The sequence below is a fragment of the Trachurus trachurus genome (genome assembly GCF_905171665.1).
Source record: "Trachurus trachurus genome assembly, chromosome: 14".
NCBI lineage: Eukaryota > Metazoa > Chordata > Actinopteri > Carangiformes > Carangidae > Trachurus > Trachurus trachurus.
The window spans coordinates 17,543,117-17,566,903 of record NC_139903.1 but is presented as its reverse complement, the minus strand read 5'-3'; the positions used below and the strand labels follow the sequence as shown (position 1 = coordinate 17,566,903).

Below are 23,787 nucleotides of genomic sequence, written 5' to 3'. Positions count from 1 at the left end.
ACTCTCGTACTCACACAGACTGAACTTTCATCAGTTCACCAGTTCACCAGTTCATTAGATGTTATTATGGAAAGAATTTAAGACAGTAAAGAAGATATAATGGCCCGTGACGATTCACAGACTTCTGACCTTATTGCTGTATTCATATTGATTAGAATGATGTTCACATCAACCTCTGACTTGTAATTCAGTCAAAATTACAAAGAATTTATGAAATTTAGTTGGAAACTATATATCAACAAAGTGTGGACAGAAAAACTACAAAGATGGTGTCATTAGTTCAAAAGTATCAAAATAAAGTAGGCTACACCAGCACTGTTAGCTTGTATCACTAGAATAAAATCAGAAGTGTAGAAGTGCATCAGAAATGCAACGATTCGAATAGGTAAAACAACCAAAGAAGCAAATTTCACTCTTATGCTCCGTTCAAAACAACTCGGAGGTCGGAATTCCCAACTCGGAAATTTCCGACTTCCGACATCATTGCGTTCACGCTGCAGGAACTCGGAAGAGAAAAAACATGGATACCCGAAGGAAGTTTGGCATATTGTGGCTCATGGCTGAATACGAAAAATATATGCAGCAGTAAATTATGTTTATTTTGGAGGCAAATGAAGAGGAGAGGTGACGCCGCAGATGAGTGCACATATAACGTTATAGCCTTGATAACAGTTAAACGTTATTTCCGTTACATAGGAGGACCACAATTTCACACAATACAACAATCGCAGCTTAATATAAACGTATTTCATATACTGCAATAATACACAAAAAATATGCATTAAAATCTCAACAAACAACTTCAAATTTCTAAATTCTAACCGTTGAAGACGAGGGCTGCCATGTTTCGATGTTGTCGTGACGTCAAGTCGGAAAGTTTCCAACCTGTAATTTCCGAGTTCCACGCTGTTCAATTCATTTATTACAACTCGGAGCTCGTTTTTTTCCGACTTCCGAGTTGTTTTGAACGCAGCATTAATGATGCTGTTAAATGGACGTTATCAATGAGGCAACACAACAAGCTAACGATGAGCTAGCATAGACAACGCAGTCTTATTGCAGGATTATATTTTGGATGGAACTTGTGACATCGTCGAATCAGATTTTGCGATGCCGTCTCTTGCTGTGCTGCTTTTTCGTACAGTTTTGTGACCAGTGCCTCGACGTCAGAGCTCAGTATTTGGGCTGAGTTACTATTTTAGGGGCCAGACGTGCAGCTGCAACTGCGACCTCGTCTCTTGTCAGGTATGTTTTTAGTTTAGTTGCGTTAAAGGCACCTTGTGGAGTTTGTGACTGCATGGTCGTAGCAAAACAGGGCCACATTTTTATGTTTTGATGAGTGGATCCCAGTTTGTGTTTCACATCCTGCCACAGTTTTTTATGCTTTTTATAGAACAAAATAGTTTTGTGGCTGTAAAGTGCAAACAACCATAGAAACACAGCAAAGCCAACACGGACATAAACAATGTGCGGTTTACAAGTGTTTTATGGAAACGGAAGAACATCCAGTGAGAAATACTGAGTTTATTAAATAAGATGTTGGTTGTTTTACACGAGCTGCACAGTTTGATCTTCATTAGATTTACCCTAAATGACAGATCAGCCAGAATGAGGAGGGAGGGGGGAAAATAAAACAAACTTAGCAGTTGTCTGATATCACTGTGTGTTTGCACCGACTGCTGATGAATTGATGATGACTTGAAGAGGAGTAAGAGGGGGAGTTAAATGACCCTCCACACACACACTGAGAGCTGATAGATAGTAATTGAGGGGAGAGCCTCTCTAGACCTCATTAAACAGAGATGTCTCCCACAGCTGTAAAGAACCAGGGGGTAGATCCGGCTTCCTCCAGCACGCATGACGCACACAAGTATTTACGCACACACACACCACACACACAATTAGAGGAGTAGGTGGTGTTAGAGGAGCTGCTGATGACAGGTCTATTACGGGATAAACCACAGACTAAAACTGCGACATCACCCATGATTGTGTTGTCAGGGATATGCACAGTGTGACATCATTATATTATCAATATCAATCAATGTAATTATATTTTATATATTATAAGTTATTGATTATCCAGTCGACAGACATTTAAATGAGAAATAATCTCCTGTTGCTGCTTTTTTTCTTATATAAATGAAATATTTGCCAAAATGATTCAAATCAGGCAGTGCTGTATCATTGAGACGGGATTATTTATGTTATGTTGCGAAAGCTGTTCAACGTGTTGTTTTTCGTTTGCTGCACTTGACTTAACTGACGAGGAAACATTTTCAGGCGTCTTTTTGTTTTGTTTTTTGGTCAGAGATCATTAAATTCACAGACTGGACCGTTAAAATCTCCAAATGTCTACAGCAGATTTGATCTCCCGGAGCCAATGAATGACTGACTGAATGACTGAATGTAAATTAGCCAAAGATTAAAATTCAGACTGGGCTGTTGTCTTGTGACGTCGGCCCGTCTGTTTTCTGTCGACTGTCCCAACGGGATAATTTTTTAGAGGAGTCGACTTCAGGTTTAGCCTGCAGATGACGTTTTGGCAGCACATGGGTAAAAACTAAGTGATGTGACTTTGAATTAATGCATTGAATGTATTTTCTGTTTTCAATCAAAAATAATTGATTTGTTCATTTTGTGGCAGAACGGCACAGCCATTTTAAACACGATGTCCATGGATACTCGTGAATTTTAGACAAAATAATCTGCAGATTTGAAAACACAGATGATAGCTAGCTACACTGAATGAAAAGATAGACACTAAAAAAGAGATTAAAGGAAGAAATAGACTTTTTTCAGCACATTTTTTTGTGGCTGAAAACACAAACAACTCTACAGCACTCGTATCGATGGAGAAATTGAGAAAATCGAGCTGAAACTGAGTTTTTTTATTCAGGTAAAGTTGGTGAAACGTGAGTGTGTCCTGGTGTCCTCCTCCTACTGTCACTACAGTAACTGTTTACACGCGGCGCCCAGGTGTCGAGTGCAGTTTACAGATGTTAACTCACATCAGGCCACGTTCACACCACGTTGACTCAGCTGGAAACATGAGCTTTCAACTGGAAGAAAGTGAGTCATGTCACCAGGCCTGTGTGTGAAAATAGAAGTGTGACATGGGAATTTAGCTTTTTCACAAAATGTGGAAACAGAGCCAACATGGCAGTTGTTTCAGCACACACACACACACACACACACACACACTCACACAAAAAACCCCACTAGTAAACCCACTGGTTATATTGAATTAAGTCAGAGAGGGAAAAACTTTGGATGAAGGAAAATGTTGGGTCCGAAAATGTAGAGGAAAGAGCTGCTATGACAAGAAGATATTGTTCACACAACCTGTTTTAAAACAGGTTTATTAATCCGAGTCTACTGCAGTTACAACACTCTGACCACCTCACACAACCCCACATCAAATAACCTGAACTGTCATTTAATGTTGGATTACACTGACCATCGTCACCAACTTTATTTTGCTACATTTTTTTAACATTTCCAAAACATTTTAACACATGGGCTACATATTTCTCCCAAAATATATGGGAATTTATACTTTTATCAGTAAGTGAAAGTTTGTCTGATCATTTAGTAGCCTACATACTGATGGAGATATGTGACTGTAAAACCAGCTCAGGTTTCATTCATCAGCGTCACCAATCAGTGACTGACGTACTGCTGCTTCTGGCTTGGCGAACCTCCACCATTATTAGTCTTGTGTCCTCTGGTTCAAGGACGAACTCGCTTTGTTTAGACCAATCAAACCCCTCCAGGGCTTCAGTAATGAGGACTTTCCTCAGGCCATCAGGCAGAAGTAGGATGCTGCACAGGAGAGAGGAGACATATTGGCAATACGGCCGTGAACAGCAGCATTATAACGTCCACCTGCCCACTCACACTCTTCTCACTCCCACTCTGCGTTCACACCGAACTGCTGCAGCTCCAACTTAGTGACCTTTTCAGCTCGGGTAAACTGGGGCAATCTGTAAAGAACAAAGGCAGATTAATCAATTAATGAGCAATAAATATGTTTGGAGCGGTAAAAAAGCATTAAGTCTGGAAACAGTCTCTTGTGGTGCAGATTAATGATGAAATGAACAGTAATTAATGAAAAAGGAACTGAATAGTGATAAAAGGTTCATTTCCCAGTGTTTATATTTTCTGATATGTCTGATTTTGGTCCTTATACTCTCTAATTACAGCACATATTTATTGGGGCAGGTGCATCTTTGTTTCCTGTGAATTTCCTCTGTGCAGATGAGCGGAGTGACAGATTGAACACACACTAGTCCTGATGACAGTGTTTTATCACTCACGTCTTCCTGGAATAACAATCTCATTCGATATCTTGAAGTTGTCGTTATTTATGACTCTGTTGTGACCAAGGAACAAGAACACAGGTATTCACAAATCATCTCGTCCTCTAAGAGCAGCTGCCAATATGGAGGGTGACATTCAGAAAGTGACACCTTCTGCGTCCAGAGCTACTAGATCAACTACTTCCTACTTAAACCAGGCAGAAATGAAAGAAATTTGACCACAGGTTTACCAAATAATTGGCGCCTATACGACATTTCAGAAACAATCATTAATGCAAAAGTTAATCTCTGATAGTGGTCACCAGGGTAACACCTCTATTTCTTAGAGGACGTCATCCATAAACCAGATGATAAAATGTCCCATCAGTGAGCAGTGTCCTCCAACTTGTAGACTCTGTTATTTTTTATTTATAAATGCATTTAGTTGTTTAGTCAGTTCAAATAAAATCTAAGATTATTCATTTAGAACAACATCTTTTTTTGTTTTCCGTCCCCTATTGGCCAATTGATCGGCTGTCGACTTTTTCCTGCTCCAAACTCCCGATCGTTATTCTATTGGCTATCAGTCGACCTCTATACCAAAGTGCATTTAGACCAGATCCAAATTGGTGATCACCAATAGACCTTAATAACAGCAGCAACACAATAACAAACAGAAGTTATTACAGCGAACACAGAAAATTATAATAATAATACAATATAAAATATAACAGTGAAAGATAAAGTAAACGATTAATGCTCCACCTGAAGCATCAGTCAGTTTGTGGTCGTGTCCCGCAGTGCGGCGTCCGTAACATCGGCTTATTTTATTCCACTGTCTAAAAACTGTGACTGACACAGGCACAGAGGATTTCTAAAAAACGATTTGGTTTGCAGCGCCGAGCTCTGCCTCATCTCCCTGATGGAGGCAGCTCACACTGAGGATGGAGACAGAGGATTGTCTCGACCTGTTTACGTTCACACTGGTTGGAGAGAGACTGAAGAGTATAATGAATCTTGGCTTTGACAGAGGATTTTTTACCACAGTTAGTAACAAATGTGTTCAATTACATGAGCACATGTCTATAAATAACAAGAGTTGATCAAGGTTAAATATTCAGTCACTCATAACAGAAAATTAATGACTTTTTTGCTTAAAATGGCTTTAACAATCAAAACAGCTGCTCATTAATCTTCTTTCAATTGTCTAAATGATTGGTTGCTTATGCAGACACCAAATGGTCCGAGGGTCTGAGTTTTTTTTTTATACTTGTTCATGAAGCCTTATGAGACATTTCACCAGTAGAAACATAAAGGACAAGATGGAGGACAAGAACAACAACAACAGTCCTTGACATGGTGTTTCACACTCGGGCGCCTTGAGCTTTTCATTCTGGTCAAAGAGGTTCGATTGGCGTGGACGAGCAGGATGGAGCTGTGTTCACAGAGCAGCCTCTCGAGCGTGTTTGACAATATGTTCCTCTCTTTGCTTTAATTAGAACATCAAAGGTCGGAGCCACAGCAGACGCTTCAATAGCCAGGTGCTGTTATGTCATGCAGGAATGTACTGAGAGTTTTTTAACACTGCACTGATCCAGACTGAAGCTGCTGCTGCAGCTCAGAGCTGGAAGTGGATTTTTTTTTTTTTTCATCTGCAGCGAGCAAACGTTCGACGATTTTTTTTGTCACTTTTGCGCAGACGAATCAGACCATCCGCTTGAAGTCCCACATGCACCGTCTCAGAATGAAGTGACCTCCTTTTGGGCTGAACTAGTTTCAAACAGGATGGATCCACGGCTCTTATTGCATTCATTAAAACGTATAGGAAGGAAACAGCATCGGATGAGTCCTGTTGTTCTGTCATCGTCGCCGCCTCTCCCCAAGTAGACGTGTCAATCGCGATCGCGAGCAGGCCGAGCTCTAATTGAAAGTCGACGTGCAGAGAAAAAGTGCGTTTGTATAGAATCTTTTGAAAGCCCTAGTTTTTCACGCTACCATCTGTCTGTCCACACGCTTTTCACTGTTTAATCAGAGCAATATGAAGCCAGGAGATTTGATCCCCCTGGAGATATACATCCTCCGAGGCTTCTGGGAAGTCACTGAGTGGCTTTCTAGAGCGCCTCGGAAAGTCGTGTCAGCCCGGTTTCTCAATAAAAGGGGAGTTTTCTGTCACTTTTGAGGCATTTTGTCTTAGAAAAACAGGCCCCTGTAAGACTACGACATTATTTAAGTGCTCATCCTCTATGTGGTTCGGGCGTCTCACATCCATACATCCGTCCGTCCTCATCCATAGGGAAGCAGTTTTTCCTCAGCCCAGTCATCCATACAACTTCCTCTCTCCTCTGCTTCCTTGTTCTTGTCCGGCCTGTCCCTTTGAAATTAGTTGCAGGAGTAATCCTTTAATCAGAGTGTCTCGCTGGGATTACCACAGAGGGCAGCCTCAGTTACTGCCCTCCACCACCACTGGCAATTGTTGAGCCTGCTGTACACTAATGTGACCTTTCCCTCTCCAACAACACGGTGTTTTGTGCCAGGAAACCATTAGACAGGAACTAATTTCTTTTTTGTAAAACGAGCCTCTTAATGTCAGGTGATTAGGATGACGGATGGATGATGAATGTAACTGACTCTGAACGCACCACGTAACATTTAGACACATTAAATTAGTTCACAGAAGATAAAACTCTAACCTTAGTATCAAGTGTCGAGCTGTAATTTAATTAGTCTGTCAACAGGAAATGGATCAGCAGCTATTTTTTTTATAATCAAGAAATAGTTACCTGTTCAATAGTCACTTTTCCAATAAACATCATCAAACTTTCACTGGTCCCAGGTCAGGATTAAAAAAAAAAAAAAATGCTTTTCTTTGTCATATGTCTCATATAAACCTTCTCAGTTTCTTTCATAGACTCTATCACTCTAATCAAAACAATATAATAATTAGCTGCAGCCCTAATTAATCTTATAAATCATATATAGAAACTCTATTGAATCTGCAGGTGAACTGTTGGTGATCGAGTTGAATTGTGGGTAATCTAGGAGCCAGAAAAACAAAAACAAACGATTACTGTGATGCTGCTGCATTAATATTGATTGATATTGATCCTTGAGTCTCACAGTGTCACCGTGGTCGGGTGCATTGATTAACTGGTGGATATTTCCCTCACTGCTTTATTTGCATTATTTAGTCTGATTTTTGCTCTGATTTGCTATTTGCCCTTCTTCTACACGTTGTTGTGTTCAGAGTTGATCACCAGATGTTTTAGCCTCGTTAGCGGTTCCTGACTCAGTGGACGACGATGTTAATAACATGGTCAGTTGCTCCGATCTGAAATAGCTCAATTAGATGCACTGCTGTTTCAGTAAATTTCTCAGTGTTTTATCTAGTCAGCGCCACCATAATATTTACATTTTTAGAGATGTTGATACATCCAAAGGAATAACCCATAAAAATTTGGAGCAGACCTTTATGTCTCCATCAGGATGAAGTTTTGTCCTATGATCTTTTATAACACACCATCATCAGGTCGAAATTTTAATCTTGATATAATCATTGTGAATATATTCAGTATCTAGGTTTACTTAGCTTCACATTAAACCTCTCTGTGCTGCTGTCAAAGCTGCTCACTTCCCCAGCAGCAGCAGCAGGGAGCTCACAGGGAAACACTGAGGACGGTCCGTCACTGTACTCACATAAACTCAGTCATGAGTGTTTTAGAGTCTCCTGTTCAGCCGCGCTGTGGGAGGAAGGCAGAGCACCCAGAGGGAAACCATGCAAATACAAAGAGAATATGCAAAACTTTACACAGATACGACCACGACTTAAAACTACAGACCTGCCAGTGCTGCTATAACACACCACTACACAACCTCAATAAGGCGGACATGGTATGATTTATATGTACAGATCTGATCCAGGTCTAGATTTTATTTATGAGCGTCACAAAACGTCAGTGTGATTTTCATTAAATTATTTTTGAAGGTTTGATATCAGCTGTTATAAAGCAGCAGACAGTAAAGACGGGACATGTGTGTCACATATAAACTCTTCTGTTCAGGAATCGTCAGGTGGCTCGTCTCTCCGTTACAAAGCCTCAAACTCTGGACTGTAAAGAAAAAGGAGAATCACCGTCTTTCCAGCAGTGGCTCACATTGAAGTCTCTAAAAACAGGCGCCTTAATTAATTTCAACTCTGGAGAGGCCCCATTTTTGGAAGTGCAGTGACCTTCAAAAAAGTGTGCAGTGTCCTCCTTTTTTCCTCTCAGCGCATTATGGATATAGACACTTCTGCAGAAAACCTTTACCAGTCTGCCAATGCTGCCAAGCACCGGGGCGTGTTTGTTCACACAAGGTGCCCATAATTCAAATGATGAGTCATATGATTGTGGCAGATGAACTCAATGCAAAGCAGTTCAGATCATCACAGTATAGTCCAGAATCCCAACCTGTAAGCGCAGCGACAGGATCGTTAACGTCCACTATATATAATGTCCACTATAGAGCTGCAGCTAATGATCGTCCATGTTTAGGATTAATCTGCTGAACGATGAAAAATCCTTTACGCGCAGAAAGTGTTTTGCGTTACAGTTGAAGGTTTGTGGCCTCAAGGTGGAACGGGAGGAAACTGTGTGTGTCCGAGAGGGACAAGGGTCCGTCCTCTGTTCGTTTAATTGGCGTCTGTGTCTCACAGTTTAATGATGTCATGGAATGTCACCACGTTAGATGTAGGTTGATTCTCCGTGGACAACTAACATCCACCGCTAAGATTAGACAAACTGCTCAGTGTGATGTATGAAGGACAAAAAAATGAGAAGTTAAAATTAATATAATGCAAAATAAATTCATTTTGCAGATAAAAAAAATGATATTTCTGTTTTACTTACTTCCACGTTTCTGCTTTCATTCATTTATGTCTTTCTGTGTCCGTATGCTAATTAGGCGGTCTGAACATCAGTCTAATTCCTGATTCCCAATGAACTGATTCATCATTTGGGCAAAAAAGGCAAGCCCATCACAGTAGTAACACTTGTAGAATAGAACTAAATTATTCAGTTCACCAAAAAAAAAAAAAAAAAACCTAATTATTGCTTGTCTAGTGTGATGAACCTAAAAATATAATAAAAGATCAAAGGTAACATCATCATCATCATCACTTGGTGGTGTGTAAAGGCAACATCTCATAGATTTGATTAAACAAGAATAAAGTGGCTTTTTAGGTACATGAAACTACATTTTAGTTATGAACAAAAGACACAAATGTGAATAAAACTAATAAAACAAGGTCAAAGAAGACTAAAACTGAACTGCTGCTGGAAAACACAAAAAATATTAGCATACTGGCAGATTTCTATTATTGTTATTACTTAGTATAAGGATTTGAAACTTAATTCAAGTTTGTTAAGTATTACAGGGTTGAGGTTTTTTATTTATTGAGCCGAGGTTTCACAACAGCTGTTTTCTGTGCTAGTAACACAGGGAGTGGTTCACAATCAGCAGCGTTTCATCCTCTAAGCACTTTAATACTCTGTTAAAACAGATGGTCAGGAGATCAGGGCAGCACGTCCAGGCTCGTCCCTTTTGACAGTCTTGAAAGAAATCTTTGACTTCAACAAGCTGGAAAAACACGACAGAACATCGAGTAACGATGAAGGAGTTTGAAGATGACGAGCAGGACGGTAGACGTTTTCTAAACTGATGACGTTATAGATTTATTTTATTGCTGACAAATCACAAGAAACACCAACAAACAATGAAATGATCCTACAAACACATAGAAATGTAAATGCAACATCCTATATATCCATATAAACTACATTGACTTTTAAACCCACAGTTTATAATATCAACATATGTTGACACATGTATTATGTAACATGTTTACAATATAACCATGAACAAAGGCCTACATAATCATAATTTTCATAGTGCTGCATATTGTATGTCATTATATAGATTTCTAATAGGACCCATTAACATATTTTATACATATAGAAATGTGACATGCCTACTGTATATTCTGCTGTGCACCACACCCATGACAGAAAATAATTTCCAACAGAAACATTTACTTTGGGCGATAGAGTTGAGACTACGGTGGCCTGTCAGGTCCAAATAGTACCTGTGACACTTTGTGACCTCTCCTTTCAGGGCGACAGTGCCAGAGGCTCATGGGTATTTAGGTACGTCGATTTGTCCGTCATGATTTCTGTGAAACAAAGTTTAAATAATTTTTAAAATGTAGAGGCCGTGACCTGAACCTGTTTCATGTGAGATGCTGTTTCAATAAAGTTTTGAGATGGGACAAAATCATCTGGTGTCATCCAGAAGAACAGGATTTCTATTCACAGACAAACATCTGTTCATTTGTATGTTGTGTAGTTTGAATAGGGAGTTGGTTCTGTGTTGCTGCAGCTCTATTGTCTCATCACACGCACACACCAACACACAGATAAACAGTGTTGTTTATGAGGAACTGACGGAGCTCGTAGAGTCTGTGGTTCAGGTCAGGACTTGATGTGTTGTTCCTATAGGCTCGCACCGATCCACCACTGATCCAGCTGGTACGTTACATAACTCTGCCTGGAGGCCGTTGTGCCGAGCTGCACAGGGTCTGCTCAAAAAACCTCAGGAGGGTGTTACATGCTAGTTCTTCTGTGGAGGCTGAGTGAAGGCTGGAGGCTTCTCTGGAAACTCTCCACACTCCAACAACAACAAAAACAGATATTCAGACAAAGCTCCACGCTGCACATGTGTCACCTCCGAGTCTCCGGCTGCTGTTGCGTCGTGCCGTTGTAGCAGCAGAGCAAAGCAGCCGTCAGTCAGTCAGTCAGTCCTGTATCTACTGTATAGGCTGCTCTAGGAGTTGTGCGTCTGTGGAGGGTTTTCTAATTTTATGACAGATTAGACACGCCTCTGTGCAGCCGACAGTGTGCACTTCATCGTAAGTGGAACACGGCGTTTGCAAATGCATACAGCCGCAGCAGCAGCAGCACTCTGTGACGTGAGCAGTCACAGTCGCTCCATCATTTCCACGCCGTTTGATGTGCACAGTGTTACATCAGCAGCAGAGCTCAGAAAACATCCCGGGGTGCACTTAAGGTGGAATTTGCTGAGAGGGCAAAAACACCACACCACTTTATTGTTTGTTTGTTTGTTTGTTGGTTTGCATCTGCCGGTTTTCAGCTGGTGGCCAGTCAGGCTGCACAGATTGGACCGTTAACCGTCAGTGAGACGACAGTTACAGAACCATTGTTATTATCACACAAAGCCGTGCGCTACAACACGCGCTCTGGTTCTGCTTCATTTGATGCTCGAATACAGTGTTTACATGAAAACAGTCATTTTGTCTGCAGTTGATACTGGAAACATCTCGGGCTGCGTCGCTGTGAAAGAAAGTCTTGTGATAAGATCAATGCTCTATTTTTTTTAATTCTGCCAACAAACCCAATGAAAAGAACAAAACCAACAATGAATCGATGCCACTAACGAGTATTGTGTGATTCCTCTGAGCCATCGAGCTCCATTGTTGTACAGAAACACATCAGTGAGCCGCTGATGTTGCACTGGATCGTTCTCCATCGTCATCACAAACACACTGTAGTTTATTTTGAATCAGTCCCACGTTCAGCTGCAAGATGCACAAAACTCGATGCACGCTCAAAGACAGAACATATTTCTGGACGCTGTTGTCGTGACGATTTTAACGCCGTGTGAGTGTTTGTAGAGCAACAGAGTCCTCAAACCTACAACAACCACAGAGGTCGTTCTCTGACGACCCATATGAGTGTTTCCTGAAATACTACGCCCACATCGCTGCACACAATGGACCTGATGGTTACCATAATAAACAAAATGACTGCACCGGCATATCGATCATCACTATGGTTACGCCGGGCACAAAAACTACTTGGACAAGGGTCATGATTTCAGCTGACAATGTCCAGCGTTTGATCGACTCATTCAACAACCACATCCTCCTCTTAATGTGGATTTTCCCACTTTTTATGCTATTTCACCGCACTTCTCCCTCTGTTGATGTCACCGTAAAAACTATGACATCATAATAAGCTGCTGAACAATCGACCAATGGGCTCGTCTTTTACTGAAGGATATGGTTCAGTTTCACAAATCTGAACTGTCAGTCATGCGACACCATCCCTTTTGAAGTATTAATCTCACCAGAGGCAGAAATGCAGCAAAGTAGCTACAACTTGCAAAACGTGTACGATGTCAAGAGTAGCGTTTATGTACAACTGACAGCCGTAAACATCAGTCTCTTCTGATGCAAAGCAATCAACACGTTGGACTTCAACAAAGGAGACGGGTGTTTATTTCCTGTTTCACACTGTCAACGTCAGTTTCTTTGAACCATAATTGCTTCCTAACTGTGGCCTTAAGATTTCCCTTTTTGTAACCATGACAACGAGGCTCCGTAAGTCAACAACATTTCATATAACCGAACCTTTACCATGAAATGTCGGAGCAGAAAACAGATGTGTTCTCACATCGACCTTGAGAGACGCTGGCATCCAAGTCCTGCCTCAGAAAACACCTTCACATCAGATTGATCCATCCATCAATTGAATATTGGAGATTTTACTGCACCTTTTGTATTGATTGGTGTTTTACAGATGAGTGACAAGCTGTAAAATATAAACTGCAAAGCAAAACAAGATTAAGGCACATTAGGAATAAAAAATTAGAATGCAAAACAAAACCAATGAATACATTTTAATAACAATGATACAAATGAAACAGAATAGATCATTTAAAAACATGAATATTGTAGAATAGATAATGGCCATAAAACATTCAAATACCCAGGATTAAAGATGTGGGTTTTAAGTCTCTGTTCAAACATATCAGCTGTTCTCAGATCAGGCAGACTGCTACACGCTCGGGGGATAAATATGTGTACGCTGGTCTGACACTCACACACTCTTTCCACACATTTTAGTTTTTTTTTAAATACCACTTTGCGTGTGGGAAACAGTGGCGTGAATAGATCTGGTCTCTGCTGCTCTGCTGTTCCTTAATCCTCGGCTTGAAATACCCCACCACCATAAATACAGCATTTACTCTGGTTTGACTAACATTTGCTATAAAAACTAGAGCGGCTAGCTGTTTTAGAAAAGAAGGAAGCGTTTTTTAGTGATTTGCATTTTTAACAGGAAGGAGAAATGTCTTCAAACAGATACAAATCAGTTATTGCAGTTGTAATCTTTGATACTTTGTCTGTTTCCATCCACAGGTTTTTTTTATTTTTTTATTTTTTAACTTTCATTCTGAAATCTAGCTTGAAATAAAAAAAAAAGAAAGTTTTATCCTTGGTTTAATTGTAAAAGATCTAATAAAGGCTTATTTAGATGCAGCATCAGTGGATTCCTGCCACTCACCATTAGATGCCAGGAAGCCCGGCAACAGACTAAAGCACCACATGGTGTGTGTGGACTGAGGAGACAAATTAATTCATCAAAGTCATTTGAAAGCCATCTTAAGGGAGCAGCAGCAGCAGCAGCAGCAGCATCGGCTCGCCATGATTTAAGGGTAATGGGCTCTCATCGTGTTATGTAATCCTGCTCTGCCCTCTTGAGAAATACAGCGTTCACATAACAGTGGATGGTGGAAACACACTAAATCAAAAAAAATGTTGAGTTAATGTGAGTCTGGAAATAGCCAGGAGGATTTTCTCTGTGTTTCCAGAAAAGGCTCATGCATGCACGTCTTCCAGGTTTTTTTTTTTTTTTTTTGGTTGTTTTTTCTGATAGTGCGGGATTGCCCAGTGCTGGGGACGGTGCCCATAGTGGATCCACACTTTCACCTCCACTTGGCTCAGGAAAGCCTCAATATTTAGAAAAAAAAAAAGAAAAAAAAAAACCAAAGAGGGAGCTCGTTCTGTGGGTTTGGCAACAGGACGACTGACACCATTGACTGTCAGTCACTTGCCTTCTGCGTTGCTATGGAAACAACCTTGTTGCTCGACTCCGGGGCTAATTCTGCAGAAAAGAAAAAGGAAAAAAAAAAAAAAAAGATTGTAGAAAGCAATGGTGGAAAGAAAAAATAGAAATAAATAAATAAATAAAAACATGGCTGCATGCATGAGTCATCTGCTAACACATACACTCAGAGTGCGAGCAGCCTGTCAAAGCTCCCTGTGCGATTGTAGCTAAACACAGAGACCACACGAGAGAACAAAAGCAGCAGCAGACGGAGTTCAGGCCGACGGGAGGAGGCAGAAATCACCACTGACTCAAACACATCCACATATTCAGCTCCAAACTTTATATCAGCAGCACTGCAGGTACATTTATAACCGAGGTCCACCACCACCATCAGCAGCAGCAGCAGGAGTGGAGGTGAAATATCACACTGACAGTTTTATATCAGAGCAGCATCATCTTCTTCTTCTGGTTTTTGGGCTGAAACAATTTGAAGGCGTCATCTCAGACTCAGGGGAGCAGGGATTTTAAAAAATAAAGATAAATAAAAAACGTGTCTCTGCTGTGTTTTTTTTTTTCCACCACATTTTCACACATGAGAGTGGGAGTATACTACAAACACCTCCACTGATGAGTAGCTACTGCCTCAGTTCGTACGTGACTAAAGCTTCTTTTTTTTTTTTTTTCCTTTTTTTTTTATCTGCACTGCTCGGTAGCTTAGTGTGTTTTCTGTCATTAGGAGTAGTTTAGGTCACGCTTACAAGGGGAAATACAAATCAATGGAGAAAGACCGAAAATGGTAAATAATAATGAAAATAAACAGTTAACTATAAAAAAAATCTAAAGGGTAAATAAATAAAACAATGATAAGTAAATGGAAGGTGTATGTGAGATTCATCAAGATTTGTTTAAGTGACTTCTTCCAAGAAAAACAGAAACAGGATGTGAACAACTTCATGGCCGACCGTCTCCTTTTAGATGCAATAAACTCTTTCAGGATGTTGTTTGTTTCATCCTGTGAAAACATCCCGGGCCCCTTTAACCAGAGGAGAAAACAGCAGAGTAGTAGTAGACTTATTTCCTTTGGACAAATCAAATCTTCTCAACAGTCTGGGCAAAACACATTTCATTCATTTACAGGTTTAAAATGATGTGAAGTATTCACATCACAAAACAAAGTGATAAAGAAAAGAGCATTTTTATCAGTCGATACCTGCAGACTGGTGTTGCTATAAATAAATACAGTAGCACATATTTGTCCTTTACCAAATGTTAAGGTCACCAGTGTGCGTTTCAGCCTACAGGGGAGAGACACAATAAGAGGAGAACAAGACGATTCAAAGCCGAAGTCATGTCAGACATTTTACCTTAGAAACTGGACATTGATCAGTTTTGTTTTATTATCTGAGCTGTGTACCTGAGTGTACCCTGTGTATGTTATTAACAGACATCTCTCTGTTCATTTAAATTAAGAGACGGGCATAATAAAAAGCCTCAGAAGACAAATAAAGACCGTGGTGTATGAAAGGAACATCTCTTCTGCTGGTTATCTTGATAACCAGTCTAACCAGAACTGGACCAGTGCGGGTCATTTGGTCCAGTGAGTTGTGTTGTTGCAGTGTGTGATGGTGTGAAGTGAGATTAAGCTTTCCTTTAATCCTCCTCCGCTCCACATGACCTCACTGTGATTCACGAGCCACCAGGAGCCGTCATTGGTGCTCGGTGCTTCTCCAGTGTGACCTGCAGCCAATCAGAGCTCCTCGGCTCAGCATCCACCCCCACCAGGCTGCTGGTGGTGGAGCGAGAGAGAGAGAGAGAGAGAGAGAGAGAGAGAGAGGGGGGTGTGTGTGTGTTTGTGTGTGTGTGTGTGTGTGTGTGTGTGTGTGTGTGTGTGTGTGTGTGTGTGTGTGTGTGTGTGTGTGTGTGTGTGTGTGTGTGTGTGTGTGCAAGCAGGGTTTCTATGAATGGAAAAACTGGTGATGAGCAAACCCAAATACTGACAGTTAGACCCTCCCCACCCCTCAGCTCTCATCTCCATCTTCTTCCCTCATCATGTTCTGTTCTGTTCTATTTCTGTTCTGTTCTATTCTGTTCTGTTCTGTTCTGTTCTGTTCTGTTCTGTTCTATTCTATTCTATTCTATTCTGTTCTGTATTCTGCTCTTTAACCTTCATTTTAACCCAGGAACACACTGAGTTAAAGGCCTCGTTTAGCCGAGCAAACAAAGAAGTTAAAAGGTCCTTGACACAAAAAAAGCATTGAGTTGTTAAGTTAAAGTGTCTGGAGGGGCGGTGTTTAGCTCAGTTGGCAAAGCACCCGCCCCATGTGTTGAGGCTACAATCCTCACTGCAGGCGGTCCCGGTTCGAATCCCACGTCAAGAGGCCCTATCCTGCGTGTCATCTCCCCCCTCTCTGCCTCCCATTTCCTCTCTCTCTCTCAACTGTCCTGTCCATTAAAGGCGAAAAAGCCCCAAAAATATACTTAAATAATAAATAAATAAAAGTGTCTGGAAACACAAACAGAATAAAATCAGAAAGGTGACAAGAAATGTAATAGATATAAACCAGGGGTCTCCAACATGTGGCTCACGAGTTACCAGTAGCTCGCAGCCCCTTTTCCCATACATTCATACATAAATTTGAAAACTTGATCCAGGATTTTCCCTGCCTATGGCGCCACCTTGGTTGAAGCGTGTGTATGTGCATGTATCATCAGAACAGACATGTCTTGTGATTTATTATATATTTAATAGAGGAGGGACAATACCTGAAAGTAATAATTTCAGTTATCAGTATGGTAGAAGCTAAAAACATACTATTTCCATGAAGAGTGGAAAACACAGTTTTGTTTTACTAATGTAAAGAATTTATGTTACGTCATAAACATGAGTAGCTCTTGGCCATTGTCATTTTGTAAAAGTAGCTCTCAGAGGAAAAAAGGTTGGAGGCCCCTGATATAAACATTATAGAATAAATAAAAATCCTAACAATGTGACAGTGTGACGTTATTAAAGATTTAAAGAGCCCTGAGGATAAATGTGAGAAGAGTAAAGTAAATCTACTCCAGTATTGTACCCTGAGAGGGATTTTTTATCTATTTATCGGACATGAAATACTTTGCGGAATAATTTGCAGGTATGAACAAATTCTATAAACAGATTAAACAGGAAATGGAAATTACAATCTGAATAATCTGTCACAGGTCAAACTAAACACGATCCAGTGGGAAACTGGAAACATTTGTTTTCAATTTGAATTTTGTTTTGAGTCCTGATTAAAATGAACTGAGAGTTTTCTGGGGGGTTTCTCCTGCTGCTCCATGTTTGGTTTTAACGTCACAACGCTTCATGACAGGAGATCAGAGACAAACTTTGGTCCTAAACCTATAACGTCTAAATTAAATCAGTGCTGTCGAAACAGTTTGTCTGTTCAAAGTGACTGAAGAAATCCCTTCCTAATGCCACTCCAGGGTAGGAAACTAATATATAGCTTTATTCTACATTCAGATCGACGTCTGAAGAAAATGCCGCCCTTTGATTCGGGGTCGTTCTGTGATGTGACAGTTCGGTTCATGCACAGTTGTTACATAATTTGTCTTGACAGAGCCCTTTTAAGAAGTAGAACAAGATATTTCTCCGATACAGCTGCCACATTTTCTCAAGGAGACGTTTACACAGGAGGTTACTATGGTTACTGCTTTATGGGGGCATGCTTTAACTACTCTGTTCCCAATGCATGTAGCCCTTGACCCAGTTCGAGGACAAAATCAAGGACCTGATGGCAAAAAAGTAGTTTGTAAAGGAGGGAGAGGAGATCCACAGAAAAACTCTGAATGAAAAGCAGCAGAGAGCGTCGCTCTGAGCTGCTGCTGGAAGACACAAGCAGAGGTTTTTCAGACATGCACTTAAATCAAAAAACCAAAATCCCCCCAAAAAATCCCATTTCACAAAAGCAGTTTTCATGCAAGAGTCTGTTTTATTTTTATTTTTAGAAATGATTGCCATTTACAAGTTGTATATGTTTTATAGCGCTCTTGTAGATTTGGTTTGATTCATGAAACATGAACCAAAAACAGAAATTATCTAATTTTGCAAATTACTAGTTGCATGTTGCAGATTTTTGTAAAAAAAAAAATGATGGCCACTGAGGCACAGTCCAGTCGTCTTCAGTTTCCCTCCTACCCCCTTCTTCTTTGGACCTGCGTGGTCCACGACTAAAGTCCACAACCATCTCCTCGTCCTTGTCCACATTTAAGAGCAGGTTGTTGTCACGCTGCTCGGCCCTTCAACCATGGAGTCGTCTGAAAATCTCTGCAGGCGTCAGGACTCAAACTTCAGCCAGTCTGTGTCAGGTTGTCAGTAATAACGTCTCGTCTACCTGCGTCTTCTGGAGCTTCTGTCTCAGCAGGATGAGTTCAACTGTGTGAAAGGCCTTAGAGAAACCAGAGACAATGACTGATCCTTGAGCTTCCTACTCTGTCCAGGTGAGACAGGTCTTGTTGAAGCGACATCCTCTATAGGAGAGGAGTCACCTGAAGTCTGAAGACTTTTCCTACTTCAGTTTGCCTCTTTAAAAAGACATCAGGCAGCACTTACATGTGTTTGTGTGGAGCTGTTAGTTTATTTGTTATTTGGACCAAATTTTATATTCATGCACAAAATAGTTAAGAAACAACGACAAGCCAAACCTGAGCTGCACCAGCTCCACCTGTACTGACACAATCAGCATATACGCTTATTGATATAAAAAATAGAAACCCACCTAAATGTCATTAAATAGATTGCATATTAATACTAGTAGATTGGGTCTTAGTGCATCACTGACTCACTCTGTATTGTTGAATTTTGCAGAGATTAGTTTTGACATGACGTGGAGAAACTGCGTCAAATTGTCTGCATATACGCAGAGTCAGGATGGAAATGAGTAATTTGTTTAACTATTTCTGTGGAGACGATCGTCAGTAAAGTTATTTGTAGTTTCTGTTGTTGCCATGGAGAGAGGAAAAGGTCCACTGTGTTTTAATTTTATTTCCAACACTGAGAGAAGAAGAAGAAAAGAGCCAAATTATAACTATAGATATGAGAAGTGAACAATTCAGTTGTTTGTTCACATTAGTAAAAGTAGGTTGATTTACATAGCAGGTTTCACTTTAAAGGAAGTGTTGCGTTGTCAGTGTGTACACATGGTTTAAGAAATGGGACTTCAAATGCAATAAATACAACAAAAGTATTATATAATAAGGCCAGGAAAAAATAATATTCTTACTTGTGTTTTCTTGAAAAAGACCTTTATTTTGAAATGCTAGACTTTTCTAAAAACAGGGATTTTTTTGTGTTTTGACATAAAGTTTCATAATTGTTTTATTTTATAAACTTTACACTCAGCACAGTGGCTCTGTGCCTTTTTTTTTGCTTTCTGTATTTTAACTCTGGGAACAGAAACAGATCATTTGCACTTCCTCTGCAGTTGCACTTAAGTTAATGCACACCTCCTCTCGCCCATTACACAACACAGGGAACGAATGGTTACATCCAAAAACCCCAAAACTGTTTCACCAACTTTTTTTTAATCTTAAATCCTGTGAATCCTTGAAAATAACCAACATGTTGTCTTTGTGTTGATTAAAGTCATGCCATTTAAAGTAAAAGCCTCAGAGCTGCCGTCTCAGTGTTAAACTGTCCCAGTCTCGTACTCAACCACCCTCAGTTCACTCATCTGGTTAAATTAAACAGTTTCCAGTTTCCAGTTTGCAATTTGCGGCGTCTTATTGTTGCTCTGGATGTTTTACAGTGTGTCACTGAGGATTCAGCTGCCTCACAGCTACGTTTTAAATTAATTAGCAGGGTTTCTATGTGTGGTTGCATGAATTTAAATATTAAGACGAAACAGAAAGACCAGTGAATCAGAAAGACAGTGGTGTTCAGAGGGCGAATCTTTTACTGCTGGATTTTGTGTAACGAATAAAGGATTTGGACTCGGATCACTTTTGTCCAGGACAGACAGGAATAAATAATTTGATTGATTTTTGATTTTGATTGAAAGCGAGCTCCGGCCCTCACCTCGGCACTAAGAAGCCATTACGTCAACGTCAGCTCAGTCCAGGCTTAACTTAATTTGATTGTGATGGAGAGCATCCAGAAGTTGGGTTGCCATGGTTACCTGCATCTGGAGGTGGCCTAGTTATCTCAGTGACTCATGTACAGCAGGACTTCAGTCCTTCAAACGACCCCTTCTTCCTCCTCCTCCTCCTCCTCCTCCTCCTCCTCCTCCTCCTCCTCCTCCTCCTCCTCCTCCTCCTTCTCCTCCTCCTCCTCCCCCTCCTCCTCCTCCTCCTCCTCCTGCTTCCCACTGCACCCTAACCTGAAGAGGAGAAGGAGAGACACACAGCTATGGCCAGATGTGGTGAAGTTGAGCTCGTCTGAGACAGCTCTACAACTATTGGATGGATTTTCTCTGAGATTTTTTAATTCAGTACCAGCAGAGGGTCTCAGAGGTCATGGTTCCCCTGACGACGCATCCTGATGACTCTGCTTCTCATTTGTAGTTTTTGTATGAAACGTGTTGACAGCTACTTGATGGATGAGTGTGAATTTCAACATCCATGTTGATGCCTCCCCCAGGGATAACTGTAATAACGTAACGGTGACCCCGCTGACTTTTCATCCGCTGACCAATAACGATTTGTCTACGCATCGAAAACACAGTTGATCTCCACAGCAGATTGTTGTGCCATGATTTTTCATTCATTCATTCATAACCGTGTCGTGTGGTGTCTCCTCTCCTCTCCTCTCCTCTCCTCTCCTCTCCTCTCCTCTCCTCTCCTCTCCTCTCCTCTCCACAGTAACTGTCCCTGCTCCCTGGCCGCAGCTTTGGCCCGAGCCACAGCGGACAACGTCGTCCAGAGCGACCTCGTCATCCACCACCTTGTTAAGGCGGTAGAAGATGGAGCTGACCCACAACCACGTGAGTCCTCAGAGTGGGCTCAGGAGACTGTGCTCACACACACACACAGACACACACACACACCAAGAGGCGCAGACAAATTAGGTCTCTCTCTCACTTCATCCAACACACACACACAAACACACGTGCACACACACACACATACACACACAGGCATGTAGCCACCAGGGCTTTGTCCCAGTTCTCCCCCGCAGAGCTGCATTAAGTGGTATTTGACCACTAGAGGGCAGAAAGCCTGCTCACATCTACAGGGCAGTCTCATTAAAATGGTGATCAGACTCTGTGTAATCACATTTTTATTACAGTGATAGTGTGCTATAAGAATTAACAACGTTTTCTTAATGTGTTTAATATAAAAACATATAGATTGATTAGATAATGTCGACTTGGTAGCAGTTATTATAGAAAATACAGCGTGCACAGATACATGATTATATTCAGTAGTCGTCTTTTAAAGCTGCACTAATCTGTATTTTTATTTTAACAATTGATCAAAGGATTATGTGTAATCTGTGAGAGGTCACTCATAGTGATGAACTATGCTTTATTTTAACTTCACACCACATGTTGGAAATATCCACAGCACCAAATGTGTATTAATCCACAGCTGAAAATAGTTCCCAACAAAGGCTCAGTTTGAGGTACATTTGCCATTACATTTACTTTTTCCCCCTTTGTACAAATACTTTTGGCACCTGTCTATAAAGTTTTATGTCTTCAGTTGTGATCAATGGGCTTTGGGCTGAGCGCCACAGGAAGTCGGGGAGTATTGACGGACTAATTCATTGTTGGCTTTGGTCTTTTCATTGGATTTACAACAGTAACAAAAACAAAGAACAGTGCCAGGCAGCCTTGTCCTGTTCAGTCAAATTTAGAGGATATGAAATCTACATAGAGAATTATAGATCATAACTTAACCTTCACTTTCAGCACAAGTCTGGTTGTGTCAATGTCACTGATTATAACACTAGGGCCTATGTGAAAATGACCTTCAAGCCTTCAGGGATAATCACTCTAAATATTCTTACAGATCAGGTCATGGTGGTAAAAAAAAAAAGGCTTTACTATTTACACAAATACAGAAGAGAAATAAAACTTTAATACAGAGGTGACATCATCTTGTCCCAACATGTTTTTGTGGCAATTTCACTGAGAACTAGTGCATGTCTGTGAATTAATGAACATTTTCAAAAAAGGTTAAAGAAATAATCAGGCTGCACTTGAAAATAAGAATTTTGTTCTTAATTTGCTTGCCTGGGTAAATAAAGGTTAAATAAAAATAATAATTTCTTTTTTTTAATCCATTTCAATCAGCTTGATTAAAATTACAGGTAGTCACCTTAAATAAAAAATGGTCAGTGGGTTCACAGACTCTAGAGGGTTTTAACTGACACCTGGGCATCATCATTATACCTCAAAATTCTACAACCAAAAACTGGTTAAATCCTTAAAATTAAACTGATACATTTTTGTGATAACACACTTTTACATTACACTGTGTTTATACACTGTTTCACACAGGTTTTCCAGTGGCTGTGTGACAGGATTTATCTTAAATCACCTTGTGAAGCTCAAACTGTTCCTCACTGTTTGCCTTCTCGAACTCAGAGCTACTTGTGTTGTGTAACAGCTGATCACATCTCGTTTGATGCTGCCTCGCTGCACCCGGCTGATTTTTTTTCACTTCCTTCAGCTGTTTGCAAGGTGTTATGGGTAACCCTCGATGTCAGAGGCAGTGCTGAAATATCTCCGTTGGGATGGTGGAGCAGGGAGGGGCTGAACATCCAGTTCACGTAGAGAAGTTCAGCTGTGGGCCAGTGTTTGACGTGTATGTACTTTCAGAAGGTGGAGGGGTTGAGAGTGAGGCGAGGAAATAGGACACTAAAGCTCCATGTGTTTCTCACCCTCTCTCCCTCGATACCTCGGTTGGGAGAGAGCGGTGAGAGACAAGACAACGGCAAAGACAGGACAGACAGTTACACCTGCAGCTAACATTAGTAGGTCAAGCCCATGCGCTCACAGTCTGCGCCTTGGTTAAAACCGAGAGCTGCAGCTTTGATGGCGCCTCTGGGCTCGGCTCTGCTCCACTCACTTCTCCAACCCGGTGCAATATCTCAATGAGGGTTTCTTTCATCTGCCTTTCTGGAAAAGTATAACACCTCCTTGGGGCTTTTACGATCCACAACGCCATGATTTCCACTGGGGGACGGGGGACGTTTCACAGTTTGATTTTTGACACAGCAGAAAAATTAAACCAAAACTTTTGCAGTTGTTTCGTTGGCACACTTATCTGACTGTCCTGTAGAGAAATGTATATTGTATGAATTGTGTTTTCATCTAGTTTTGGAATAGAGATGGAGATGTTGTTTCAATACAGCTGATCAAATGTTACATAAAGCAGTAACGTCAGCGTTGTATCATAGACAGAGCAGATGGCCACAGTCCCTGAACAGCCCAGAGAGAGATTATACTGCAACAAGTTCCTATGGCTGTTCTGATCTCTCTTGCTCTTTTTGCTGTTAACTCTGGGTCACCATTGATATTCACTGTCACTGCTCTGCATCTAAACAAACAGACCACACAGAT

General features: G+C 40.8%; 1 protein-coding gene across 1 annotated transcript in view; it reads left to right on the top strand.

Annotated features, from left to right (window-relative positions):
- ppm1e (protein phosphatase, Mg2+/Mn2+ dependent, 1E) overlaps nt 1–23,787 on the top strand; it is a gene marked incomplete at its 3' end in the record, with an annotated part of 37,031 nt that overhangs the window by 8,119 nt on the left and 5,125 nt on the right. Inside the window, exon 2 of the mRNA XM_083987064.1 lies at nt 21,080–21,201. Coding sequence (XP_083843190.1) covers nt 21,080–21,201 — 122 coding nt within the window. The remainder of the gene's footprint in view (nt 1–21,079; nt 21,202–23,787) is intronic.